At 46.6% G+C, this 13,071-nt stretch overlaps 1 protein-coding gene across 2 annotated transcripts in view; it reads left to right on the top strand.

Moving 5' to 3' along the window:
* hip1 (huntingtin interacting protein 1) overlaps positions 1-11,698 on the top strand; it is a 50,461-nt gene extending 38,763 nt beyond the window's left edge. For both annotated transcript variants that reach the window (XM_060888066.1, XM_060888067.1), the window contains exons 20-31: positions 66-152; positions 374-481; positions 756-892; positions 2,106-2,216; positions 2,314-2,372; positions 2,834-2,927; positions 3,015-3,115; positions 5,873-5,978; positions 6,076-6,199; positions 7,282-7,343; positions 8,369-8,486; positions 9,552-11,698. In XM_060888066.1, coding sequence (XP_060744049.1) covers positions 66-152; positions 374-481; positions 756-892; positions 2,106-2,216; positions 2,314-2,372; positions 2,834-2,927; positions 3,015-3,115; positions 5,873-5,978; positions 6,076-6,199; positions 7,282-7,343; positions 8,369-8,486; positions 9,552-9,562 — 1,118 coding nt within the window. In that variant the 3' untranslated portion in view covers positions 9,563-11,698. The remainder of the gene's footprint in view (positions 1-65; positions 153-373; positions 482-755; positions 893-2,105; positions 2,217-2,313; positions 2,373-2,833; positions 2,928-3,014; positions 3,116-5,872; positions 5,979-6,075; positions 6,200-7,281; positions 7,344-8,368; positions 8,487-9,551) is intronic.
* The last annotated feature ends 1,373 nt before the right edge of the window (positions 11,699-13,071 follow it).

Here is a 13,071-nt window from a genome sequence, read left to right as displayed (position 1 = left end):
ACAGTGTTGCAAAGGCATAACTGAAAAGTGAAGACCAGTGAAAGTCTCCCTTTTTCTGTATGTAGATTACCTTTTATCCAGGTGCCAGGCTGCTGTAGAGTGTGTGGACAGATTACAGACAGCCAAAGACAGCTTTGTATCTGATAACACAGGTGAGTTGTTAAAAAAAAAAAAAGTGCATAACCTGCTGTTTCGTGCGGTCGGAAGGCCAGGGATTAAAGCCTGAACAAATATTGCTTGTAATATTTAGGATTAAGTCTATGAATTACTGAGTATGTTAGAAAAAATTGGGAAATATTTTTGACACACAGGTAGACTGCCCATGACAATGGCAGCAGTTGACGATATTGAACCTTACTGTCGTGTGTGATAGGTGTGACGGAGCTGGTGCGGGTCGTGGCTCAGCTTGCCCACTTGGTGGGTGATACCATCATACAAGGCAGCGCCACTGCGCACATGGTGTCAGTGGAACAAGCCGACGGTGAGTCGGAGTCACTTAAAGTAACGATAGTTTATGTAACAAACCGGAAGTAAACATTAAAAATTTAGCATCGGATTTTTGCACGCTATACTCACTATCGGGAAAGATTTATGGCTATTATTTAGAGGTGCCTCACCATTACGAGTCGTCCCATGTAACCCATGTAAGTAGAAAATAAATGCAAACAAGTCTGTACTGCTGTCTGCGTGTTCTGTTGCACTCTCATGATCCTAATCTGTCGTCTGTGTATTTGTGTACGTGTGTGTACGCGCAGCACTAACATCTTGTGTGAAGACATGTGGAACTGAGGCCCTGGATCTGATGGCTCAGCTGAAGACGCAGGACTCTCTGGCTACGACAGACTGCAGTGGCCTCAGAGCTGCTTTGGATAACGTGCAGGTCACTGCGCAGGTAAATATCTGCTCTCTGTTTACAGAAGCGACAGACCGCCTCGCCGAACGAACCAAAGCAATGAGCATGCTTAGTTGTTGAAATGTACAAAGTGCATCTCTGTTGATCATAGAATCAAATATATCCCATGCAGTTCATTTATTTATTTTTTTTTGTTCTGGAAATTGTGCTCTGCCTTTACTTACTTACTTTACTCACTTTACTTACTTTACTTTATTGTCCCCATAGGGGAAATTCCTTTCCACAACACTGCACTTGTTCGACACACACAACATAAACATAAACAGTCATAATACACACATGTCAAGAAACATTCAGAATAACACTCAGCGATGTCTGTTGTTAAGATACTTAATGACTGAGGGAATCGGGCTTCTTCCAAAGCGGGCCCTCCTGCACCTCAGAGCCCTGTACCTGCGCCCTGAGGGGCTAGATGCTCATTTAGTGGATGTGTGGAATCCCGTTCTATTGAAATGGCAAAGCGTCCGATAGCTGTGTTATTGAGTTCTATAAGGTTAGGTGTTGGAAGACCTATGACTTTTGCAGCAATATTGGACACCTTTGTGAGTTTGACCATATTTTTAACAGAAATTGACTGAATAATGCTTTGATAAAGTAGTAATAGTAAACGAGGAGCGACATTAAGTCCTTTGAGTTTGCGAATGACTGACAGTCTTTGAGGACTTCTTTAGTGGGTACAGAGCTGCTCAACATGGCACCGTCAGTATTGTAGATTAAACATGCATGTAGGTCGATTCATCCGCCATCAATCAAGCCAATACTTAAGCATACAGAACAACTGATTTAAAGGTACACGGTCATGCTGATATGACGGCACTTGTTGAACTCTGAGAAACTGACTCGAGAAGGTGCAAGGAAGTCTGAGTTGAGGGGTGTTTTTGTTTTGTTTTCCTTTTCGGAGGCTTTGAGTTATGACTATCAAATGTCAAAGTCAAACGCAAGGTCAAGGTCGACGTGCCAAAGGTAAACGCAGCGGTAGTGTCAATAGTGGCTGTAGGGTTGTCTGGGGCAAGAGCAACTCATGTCTGTCTTTATTCTAGTTGCATTTCACCTTGTAAACAGAAGAAAGCTTCTAATAACTGGAGCACGATTGAAAAAAGTCTCCCTCTTAAAATATACAGAGACAAACAGTCCTAGCCTCTCTCTCTCCTGCTTTCCCTTGATCATCTTGTTTCTCCTCGTGTGAGACCAGAAGTTACGGCCGCGGGGTTTGGAGCTGCAGCATGGAGAGCTGGGAGATCTGGTGGAGCAGGAGATGGCAGCCACATCAGCAGCTGTGGAGTCTGCTGTGTCCAGGATAGAGGTAAGCGTTTTATCCCCGATGGATTATAACACCATGAATAAAGCTCCATCGTGTTGTTAAATAACACATTTCCGTTTACTCTTTAACACTCCAACAGGAAATGCTGAACAAATCCCGAACAGTCGACACCGGCGTCAAAATGGAAGTGAATGAAAGGTAACACACACTCTCTCTCTCTCCAGTGACGTGAAATCAATATTCTAGCTGTTTGTACACATTTCTTCACCTCTTGTTGAAGAGTCAGTGCTTTGTTGAAGGTTTCGTTTTCACATGACAGTCTTGGCTGGTTGAAAAACAGTCGATTATAAAGCCACTTTGGTGGAAAGGACTAAATTATTTACATTTACATTATTTACTGTCCAGCGACTCAGGGTCTGAGTCTGGTTCCTCTCAGGGTTTCTTCCCAATATCATCTTGGGGAGGTTTTCCTTTCCACCGTCAGCTCAGGCTTGCTCATTAAGGATAGATGTTAGAGATTAATAATTATCTTTTAACCTTATTCTGTTTCTATACTGCTGTAAAGCTGCTTTGAGGCAATGCGAATTGTTAAATTGAATTGAATTTGGCACTGAAGGCACTGCTGGGAACTGAAATGTGTGTGCGGTTGTTTCATCTAGGATTCTGGCGTCCTGCACAGAGCTCATGCAGGCCATTAAAGTGCTGGTTCTGGCCTCTAAAGACCTACAGCGTGACATTGTGGAAGACAGCAGAGTGAGTGGGAGGTGTGTTTGATTGATGGAATGCTACAACTGAAGCACATTGGAGACTGTTTACAGTTCTGCTTGAACTTCTTTTCAGGGTGCAGCAACAATAAAAGAGTTCTATGTCAAGAATTCCCGCTGGACTGAAGGCCTCATCTCAGCATCCAAGGCTGTGGGCTGGGGAGCCACTGTGATGGTGTAAGTTTGCTCTAAAATGTGTTTGTACCAGTTTTGCCCCACAGGCAAGTTTTACAGCACAGACTATGACTTGTGTGTGTGTCTCTGTGACTGGTGTGTGTGTGTCTCTGTGACTGGTGTGTGTGTGTGTCTCTGTGACTGGTGTGTGTGTGTGTGTGTGTGTGTCTCTGTGACTGGTGTGTGTGTGTGTGTGTCTCTGTGACTGGTGTGTGTGTGTGTGTGTCTCTGTGACTGGTGTGTGTGTGTGTGTGTCTCTGTGACTGGTGTGTGTGTGTCTCTGTGACTGGTGTGTGTGTGTGTGTGTCTCTGTGACTGGTGTGTGTGTGTGTCTCTGTGACTGGTGTGTGTGTGTGTGTCTCTGTGACTGGTGTGTGTGTGTGTGTCTCTGTGACTGGTGTGTGTGTGTGTGTCTCTGTGACTGGTGTGTGTGTGTGTCTCTGTGACTGGTGTGTGTGTGTGTCTCTGTGACTGGTGTGTGTGTGTGTGTCTCTGTGACTGGTGTGTGTGTGTGTGTCTCTGTGACTGGTGTGTGTGTGTGTGTCTCTGTGACTGGTGTGTGTGTGTGTCTCTGTGACTGGTGTGTGTGTGTGTCTCTGTGACTGGTGTGTGTGTGTGTCTCTGTGACTGGTGTGTGTGTGTGTCTCTGTGACTGGTGTGTGTGTGTGTCTCTGTGACTGGTGTGTGTGTGTGTCTCTGTGACTGGTGTGTGTGTGTGTGTCTCTGTGACTGGTGTGTGTGTGTGTGTCTCTGTGACTGGTGTGTGTGTGTGTGTCTCTGTGACTGGTGTGTGTGTGTGTGTCTCTGTGACTGGTGTGTGTGTGTGTGTCTCTGTGACTGGTGTGTGTGTGTGTCTCTGTGACTGGTGTGTGTGTGTGTGTCTCTGTGACTGGTGTGTGTGTGTGTCTCTGTGACTGGTGTGTGTGTGTGTGTCTCTGTGACTGGTGTGTGTGTGTGTGTCTCTGTGACTGGTGTGTGTGTGTGTGTCTCTGTGACTGGTGTGTGTGTGTGTCTCTGTGACTGGTGTGTGTGTGTGTCTCTGTGACTGGTGTGTGTGTGTGTCTCTGTGACTGGTGTGTGTGTGTGTGTCTCTGTGACTGGTGTGTGTGTGTGTCTCTGTGACTGGTGTGTGTGTGTGTGTCTCTGTGACTGGTGTGTGTGTGTGTGTCTCTGTGACTGGTGTGTGTGTGTGTGTCTCTGTGACTGGTGTGTGTGTGTGTGTGTGACTGGTGTGTGTGTGTGACTGGTGTGTGTGTGTGACTGGTGTGTGTGTGTGTGACTGGTGGGTGTGTGTGTGACTGGTGGGTGTGTGTGACTGGTGGGTGTGTGTGACTGGTGGGTGTGTGTGACTGGTGGGTGTGTGTGACTGGTGGGTGTGTGTGTCTCTGTGACTGGTGTGTGTGTGTGTGTGTCTCTGTGTCTGTCTGTGTCTGGTGTGTGTCTGTGTCTGGTGTGTGTCTGTCTGTGACTGGTGTGGGTCTGTCTGTGACTGGTGTGGGCCTGTCTGTGTCTGTCTGTGTCTGGTGTATCTGTGTCTGGTGTGTGTGTCTGTCTGTGACTGGTGTGTGTGTCTGTCTGTGTCTGGTGTGGGTCTGGTGTGTGTCTGTCTGTGTCTGGTGTCTGTCTGTGACTGGTGTGGGTCTGGTGTGTGTCTGTCTGTGTCTGGTGTCTGTCTGTCTGTGTCTGGTGTGTGTCTGTGTCTGGTGTGTGTCTGGTGTGTGTCTGGTGTGTGTCTGTGTCTGGTGTGTGTGTCTGTGTCTGGTGTGTGTCTGTCTGTGTCTGGTGTGTGTCTGTCTGTGTCTGGTGTGTGTCTGTCTGTGTCTGGTGTGTGTCTGTCTGTGTCTGGTGTGTGTCTGTCTGTGTCTGGTGTGTGTCTGTCTGTGTCTGGTGTGTGTCTGTCTGTGTCTGGTGTGTGTCTGTCTGTGTCTGGTGTGTGTCTGGTGTGTGTCTGGTGTGTGTCTGGTGTATCTGTGTCTGGTGTATCTGTGTCTGGTGTATCTGTGTCTGGTGTATCTGTGACTGGTGTCTGTCTGTGACTGGTGTCTGTCTGTGACTGGTGTCTGTCTGTCTGTGACTGGTGTCTGTCTGTCTGTGACTGGTGGGTGTCTGTCTGTGACTGGTGGGTGTCTGTCTGTGACTGGTGGGTGTCTGTCTGTGACTGGTGTATCTGTGACTGGTGTGTGTCTGTCTGTGACTGGTGTGTGTCTGTCTGTGACTGGTGTGTGTCTGTCTGTGACTGGTGTGTCTGTGACTGGTGTGTGTCTGTCTGTGACTGGTGTATCTGTGACTGGTGTGTGTCTGTCTGTGACTGGTGTATCTGTGTCTGGTGTATCTGTGTCTGGTGTATCTGTGTCTGGTGTGTGTCTGTCTGTGACTGGTGTATCTGTGTCTGGTGTGTGTCTGTCTGTGACTGGTGTATCTGTGTCTGGTGTGTGTCTGTCTGTGACTGGTGTATCTGTGTCTGGTGTGTGTCTGTCTGTGACTGGTGTATCTGTGACTGGTGTGTGTCTGTCTGTGACTGGTGTATCTGTGACTGGTGTATCTGTGTCTGGTGTGTGTCTGTCTGTGACTGGTGTATCTGTGTCTGGTGTGTGTCTGTCTGTGACTGGTGTATCTGTGACTGGTGTGTGTCTGTCTGTGACTGGTGTATCTGTGACTGGTGTATCTGTGTCTGGTGTGTGTCTGTCTGTGACTGGTGTATCTGTGTCTGGTGTGTGTCTGTCTGTGACTGCTGTATCTGTGACTGGTGTGTGTCTGCAGTGATGCAGCTGATCTGGTGGTGCAAGGGAAAGGGAAATTTGAGGAGCTGATGGTGTGCTCACACGAGATAGCCGCTAGTACAGCTCAGCTTGTAGCTGCGTCAAAGGTACACGCTAATTCTGTCAATGATCTGACCCTAAAGTCAATTTAAACCAGTTGTAACAATTTGTCCTGTCTTTATTCAATGACTCTCACTTACACAGGTGAAGGCACACAAGGACAGTCCCAACCTCGCTCGTCTGCAGCAGGCGTCTCGAGGAGTCACTCAAGCTACTGCAGGCGTTGTGACTTCAACCAAGTCTGGGAAATCCCAGATTGAGGAAACTGGTGAGTGTGTGTTTATTTACGCAGGTAGTGGGTGGAGTGATGGGCTGCTGATCCCAGATCTAGATATGGATAAAGTTTATTGTCTCACACACACACACACTGCTGTTCAAGTTCTAGGTGCAACATAGCTTATGGTACTCATGGTCCTGTAGGAGAGATGATTAATAATAGTTGTTAAACTGGTTCTGGGTGTAAATAAGTTCCTTTCCATACAAATTGTACATGAACCTGCGAGTAAGCTGAGTGTAGAACCGACTAGAATGATGCATTGATCCTCACTCATTCATCATCTACCGCTTATCCGAACTACCTCGGGTCACGGGGAGCCTGTGCCTATCTCAGGCGTCATCGGGCATCAAGGCAGGATACACCCTGGACGGAGTGCCAACCCATCGCAGGGCAAACACACACACACTCATTCACTTACGCAATCACACACTACGGACAATTTTCCAGAGATGCCAATCAACCTACCATGCATGTCTTTGGACCGGGGGGAGGAAACTGGAGTACCCGGAGGAAACCCCCGAGGCACGGGGAGAACATGCAAACTCCACACACACAAGGCGGAGGCGGGAATAAAACCCCCAACCCTGGAGGTGTGAGGCGAACGTGCTAACCACTAAGCCACCGTGCCCTCATGCATTGATCTTGTTTTATAATATTTAACAATATTTAACAGCTGATCCTTATTCAGTACCGACTTCATTTGGTGACCAAACCTGCTCTCTGGAAACGTGTTACATGAAACGCAGCAGCGTGATTGTGGCTGACTTACAGGGGGTTTGTGTGCATGCAGTCGTGCATGACAAATAATACAGCTTATTTGGGTTTCTTTCGAAAATGTGAGAGATTCCATGCAATAGCTTTTGAAGTTTTCCTTCAGCTTCACAATTGGTCACTTGATCTAGAGCTGTGATCTGAAGCTGTTTATATGGAAGTAAATATTGTAGATTTATTTGTGAAACAATTCAGATGGAACATCTAACAGAATATTTTGGTGGTATCTGTGGCTGTGTTTATATCGTTCATGCAGCTCAGTGTTCCATTTTAAATCTGTGCACGTGACTCTGTCATTTCAGACACTATGGATTTCACCAGTTTGACACTTACACAGATCAAGAGAAAAGAGATGGACTCCCAGGTATGTGTGATTATCTGAATTTGTGTGTGTACGCGTGAGTGTACGTGTGTGCACGTGCGTACAGGTGTGTGAGTGTGTTTATGTGTGCGCACGTGCGTACAGGTGTGTGTGTGCGCACGTGCGTACAGGTGTGTGTGTGTGCACGTGCGTACAGGTGTGTGTGTGCGCACGTGCGTACAGGTGTGTGTGTGCGCACGTGCGTACAGGTGTGTGTGTGCGCACGTGCGTACAGGTGTGTGTGTGCGCACGTGCGTACAGGTGTGTGTGTGCGCACGTGCGTACAGGTGTGTGTGTGCGCACGTGCGCACAGGTGTGTGTGTGTGTGTGTGTGCACGTGCGTACAGGTGTGTGTGTGTGTGCACGTGCGTACAGGTGTGTGTGCACGTGCGTACAGGTGTGTGTGCACGTGCGTACAGGGGTGTGTGCACGTGCGTACAGGGGTGTGTGCACGTGCGTACAGGGGTGTGTGCACGTGCGTACAGGGGTGTGTGCACGTGCGTACAGGGGTGTGTGCACGTGCGTACAGGGGTGTGTGCACGTGCGTACAGGGGTGTGTGCACGTGCGTACAGGGGTGTGTGCGCGGGCGTACAGGGGGGTGTGCACGTGCGTACAGGGGTGTGTGCACGTGCGTACAGGGGTGTGTGCACGTGCGTACAGGGGTGTGTGCACGTGCGTACAGGGGTGTGTGTGTGCACGTGCGTACAGGGGTGTGTGTGTGCACGTGCGTACAGGGGTGTGTGTGTGCACGTGCGTACAGGGGTGTGTGTGTGCACGTGCGTACAGGGGTGTGTGTGTGTGTGCACGTGCGTACAGGTGTGTGTGCGGACGTGTACGTGTGTGTGTCTGTGCATGTACACGTGGGTGCACGTGTGTCTGTGTGTGCATACACGTGGGTGTGTGTGTGCGCGTGTGTGCGCTTGTGTGTGTGCGCGTGTGTGCGCTTGTGTGTGTGCGCGCGTGTGCGTGCGTGTGCGCGTGTGTGCGAGCTCACACTAGGCCTAACCGTTGCTTGTGTATCCTGCAGGTGCGTGTGTTAGAATTGGAGATGCAGCTTCAGAAGGAAAGGGAACATCTCGGTGAGCTGAGGAAGAAGCACTATGAGTTAGCTGGTGTGGCTGAAGGTTGGGGTGAGGAAGAGGAGGGTAAGGCTTACTGAACTAATCATCATTTCACAGCCAGATTAACCCACATGAACAATATGAGCGAGTAGAGAACACGTTTCTCTGTGTTGGACTCACACACTGTGATATCATCACATTATGGATTTCATTTATAAAAAAAACTGCAAATAGATAAAGATATTATACGAGCTGTAGCTCATCATATCGGCAAACTTAATCCTTCAAGTTCAGGCACGTTCATTTCCCAGTAGACACAAATCTGAAAGTGTAAAATTGTGGATTTACACAAGTGCTTCAATACCTGAACCTCTGAACACACAAGACAGGAAACACTTCAGAAATGCTTTCAGTGAGCATTAACTTGCCTCCTATTTGATCCCGCAAGGTTTCCTTTCCATCCCTGGTGCTTTTCAAAACCTTCTGTTGAACATTTCTACAGTGAAGCTCAGGACTCTCCTTTGTTTTGGGCTTCCATAATTTACTTGACATCTATTTTTCTGTACGTCCCTGTGTGACACACGTGGCACCGTCCCTTAAAGGACCCGCACGTGTTACACGCACACTTTCACCCACAGCAGTATAAATCAGCTCAGAGAGATCCCTGAATCCTAACCGCGTTATACCCCATGTGAGGTCAGGAGTATACAAAACAGTTCTCAGGTACATACAGAAGCCATATTTAACTTTTAGGGATTTTTTTAAGCCTAACATTTAATTTCCAAAACTATTATGCAAAATATTAAACAATTCCCAAAGCCCTAAACGTTGGTTTATCAAAGAAGCAAATAAATGTTTCGTCATGTTCGATGCTTTTATTCAGATTTATTTGCCTAAACCCAATTGATGAAAATGCATCTTCCTTGTTTGTTGCCATGGTAACATCACTCAGGGTGTATCGAGGCTGTGGACCGGTGGTGTTCGGCTCAAAATGTTGTGCGATTGTGTGATCGTCGCACCGAGAATAAAGCTCGAGGGAGTGTAAAAAAAAAAAAAAAAAAAGTGAAGAGTGCAACATTCACAGGGATTGTAACAGAGTCTAGACATTAACATGCGCCTACATGCTCTTTCTTTTTCTTGTCTCCATAGGAACGGGATGAGGCGTGTCCTCGTGCGGTAGCCCAGACCGGGCTTGTGCCTACTCTCTGGCACTCGCTTCTTCTTCAGTGTCCCTCCCCCTTCTCTTCACACTCTTCAGACATTTTATTCTTTAATAATGACTGAAAAGCCAAATAAAAAGGTGTTTTTTTTACTTTAACCCTCCTCCTCCTCCTCCTCTTCCTCTTCCTCCTCCTCGCTGTGGAGTAAGGACGCTTACACGAGGAGCAACAGATGAGACAATGTCACCTTAAGAGGAGGATGAAGCCTTAAAGGAAGCATGGAGCGTATTTGGAGCACCCCCCAGTGGGCAGAGGGAAAAATGCACCGTCAATGACCTGACTTTTTTTTTTTTTTTTTTTCCTTCTTTTTCATTCCCCATCCTCTACCTCTCTTATTTTATTTGAATTTTTCCAAGACGACATGCGTCACACAAGGCGAGCAGGAATTACTGACACTGTGCCGTGAGCTTCCGTGAGATCAGCCGCTTCCCAGGCAGCAGCAGTGTGTGACTTCCACCACCTCTTCCAGAACTCATTCCTCACCCTGTAGACACACACGCTCCATCAGACAAGCTGCTGAGCCTTCTATGAACTTGTCCCATGCCGACCCACCTCCCTACAGTGGCCTTGCTTTGGACTCTGAGCCGACAGAGAGCGTACGGCCCACGGCTTCCCTCCGCACTAACACTAGCGGCTGTCTGAAAACTGAACTAATCCCAGCTTCTCCTTCTTTTGCTTCCTCGTGCAGTGTTTTTATTTTCAACTGGTAGTTTTTTAACCCTGCCTCTTGAGCAGTAGTTTTTTTTCTCAAGAGAAGCCTGACTGGGCTTTTTAACCGTTTAAAATGTTTCAGATCGCATTTTGGTTAAAGGGAATTAATTATAATGCTGTTTCATTGTGTACAAACGATCCATCAGCAACGACGATTTTATGTCCGTGGCTGAAAACAAACGGTCTGTTTTTATGACCCACTGCTGTACAAGGAGGATGTTTGACAAGAGTACCTAGGACACTAAGCTCTTTTCTTCTTGATAACTTTCTCCTCGAGTAACTGTTTTCCTCTGGTGCCCTTAGACAACATTTAGTAGCGCTGCTGGTAGCCTCTATACACACACTCGTATTCCAGCGTTAATGCCACCGGTGTGTACTTCCTTTTTTTTTCACGTCCACGCACAGGACATCAGCACATACGAGGAGAGACATCTGTGCCTTCCAAAAGGTTAAAGCTCACATTCCCTCAATAAACCTTTAATGGCTGAAGCCTTGGACTGGTATAAAAGTTTGGTAGCCTGGTTTGGTGATGCCTTATATGGAAACTCTCTCTGGTGTGTCCATTTTTTTTTTTTGTTTTGATCATTCGGAGCTTCCAGCACAATTCTCTGTAACAGTTTGGTCCACAGACGGGACACTCTGAGATGAGAAGAGACACAGTGAACGTTTTAAAATGGAGGCTTGTGATGTATAAAGGTGTGCCATCCTGCCCCACCCTGCCCCATCCTGCCCCACCCTGCTTAAAGCAATCTAGACCAGATAGCCTTGTAGACCACCACTGTTTTATGAGCACAGCCTACAGTTGGGCCCCCAAAAAAGAACCTTGGCTTCAAAATTTAAGTTTCACCTCCTTGTAGGAAGTCTTCATGTATCTCATCTGCCTCATAAAGCACAGCAAGCAGGCACACATGGGTTTATTCAGCATTAACAAATGTTCACATACAACACTGAGATGTGTAACAGAAAGCTACTACACTAATGTCAGCTACGAGATGACGTGTGTGTGTGTGTGTGTGTGTGTGTGTGTGTGAGTGAGAGACCGTGAGAGAGAGATTGAGAAATCCCAACATGTGTTTCTAAGTCTTTAACACCTTCACCCTGTCCTGTTGCACTGCTTTTGCTGTTTCTGTAAGTTGTAACACTGGGTATTTAATTGCAGCAGTTTTCTAACAGTCTCACCGTCTGGTTCGGTTCATGTCTTCTAGTCTTACCAGCCTTCCAACTGCCTCTCACTGTAGACAGTCAGCTGACATATGAATACTCAGTAACATTTTTGGACAATATCTTTGTATGATCTACTAAACTGAGTGTGTTTATATTTCTTCTTTTTTTTTCTTCTTCAATAAATATAGTAATGTGTTAAAATGTTCTGCTATTTCTCTTCAGCTTTTATACTGTTTGTCTCTTTGATCTCTCGTAGCATTTTGGGTTTTTTTTTTCCTGTAAATTACAGTGAGGTCAGAGTGACGGTGTGTACGGGGTTCTGCCGGGTTCCTCTCACCTCCTGAGAAAATATAGCAGTACGTAGACCAGCTATGCTAAATTGCGCCTAGGCGTGTGAACGGTATCGTACAATGGAGAGGTGTTCAATCACAGAACAGACTCCAGATCAGTGTCCTGACCAAAAGATCAGCGTTCCTGTACTGTAGATATATAAATTAATTGTGCAATTACTTAATAATTACTCACCAATGTGAGGTTATTTCTATTCATAATTTTATTCTACAAGAATACGACACAATACACAATGTCTTGTGTTCTTTTAAGCTACAGCTGCTTTAATTTTTCTACTGAAAGCTTCCGAGTCACTACCAGGGGGCAGCACCAGCCGCTTCACACAGGATCACTGAAGCATCTTAGTGACTTACTCCATGTGCATGATCGATATTCTGTTCCTGCAGTGCATTGTGGGATATCATGCATTCTGCAAATGATCTGCTATGCTTTCTCCAAAAATAGTGCAGTACATGGTGCTTATGGTGCAATCGGTTAGTTTACGACACCGGCGCAATTCTCACCGCTCTGCTCCGGAAATATATACGGTGGTGTAACAAAGGGAACGTGTGTGTTGGTGCAATATGTGAAAGTGGCGTAAGGGTTATGATTAGCAAATAATGCAGCTTTTTTTTTTTTTTTTTTTTTTCTTCATTTTGTTTAACATCATTGTTACTCAGTGATCCATAAAACCTCTTTACTGAACATGCTCAACTGTGAAGAAGAGGAGGACGAAGGCTATATTGTTTTAGTAATTAGTATCTGGGGTCAGAGCACAGAGTCGGACATGATACAGTACCCTGGAGTAAAGGGGGTTAAGGGTCCTGCTCGAGAGCCCAACACTGGTGGCTTGGTGGTGCTGGGGCTTGAACCAACAACCTTCTGGTCATTAACCCGAGCAAGCGAATGAGATGGTATGAGGAAGAACCTTGAGATGAACAAGACTCAAGAGGAAAGCCATCCTCATCCTCATCTGGGTGACACCGGTGTGTGTGATTAGAAATAATTTCCTTTCTACAACTGTGCCCCATACAGTCAAGTGCAATTGTGTAAGCAGGAGCTTTTGAGAAACTTGTATGAGCATCAGTGTAATTTCTGCATTTATTATCGGTATAACAATTGAGACTCGAGCGCGAAACCGACCACGGCAACAGAGGTTCAAAGCTGATGCGACTCCACCCTTTTACTGATATGACTCGTTTTTTGTCTGATCCTGATTTGACACGAGTAATTCAGTTCTCACT

Source organism: Tachysurus vachellii, chromosome 15 (genome assembly GCF_030014155.1).
Source record: "Tachysurus vachellii isolate PV-2020 chromosome 15, HZAU_Pvac_v1, whole genome shotgun sequence".
Lineage (NCBI taxonomy): Eukaryota > Metazoa > Chordata > Actinopteri > Siluriformes > Bagridae > Tachysurus > Tachysurus vachellii.
The sequence above is the reverse complement of the archived record's forward strand: the minus strand, read 5'-3'. Positions and strand labels throughout refer to the sequence as shown.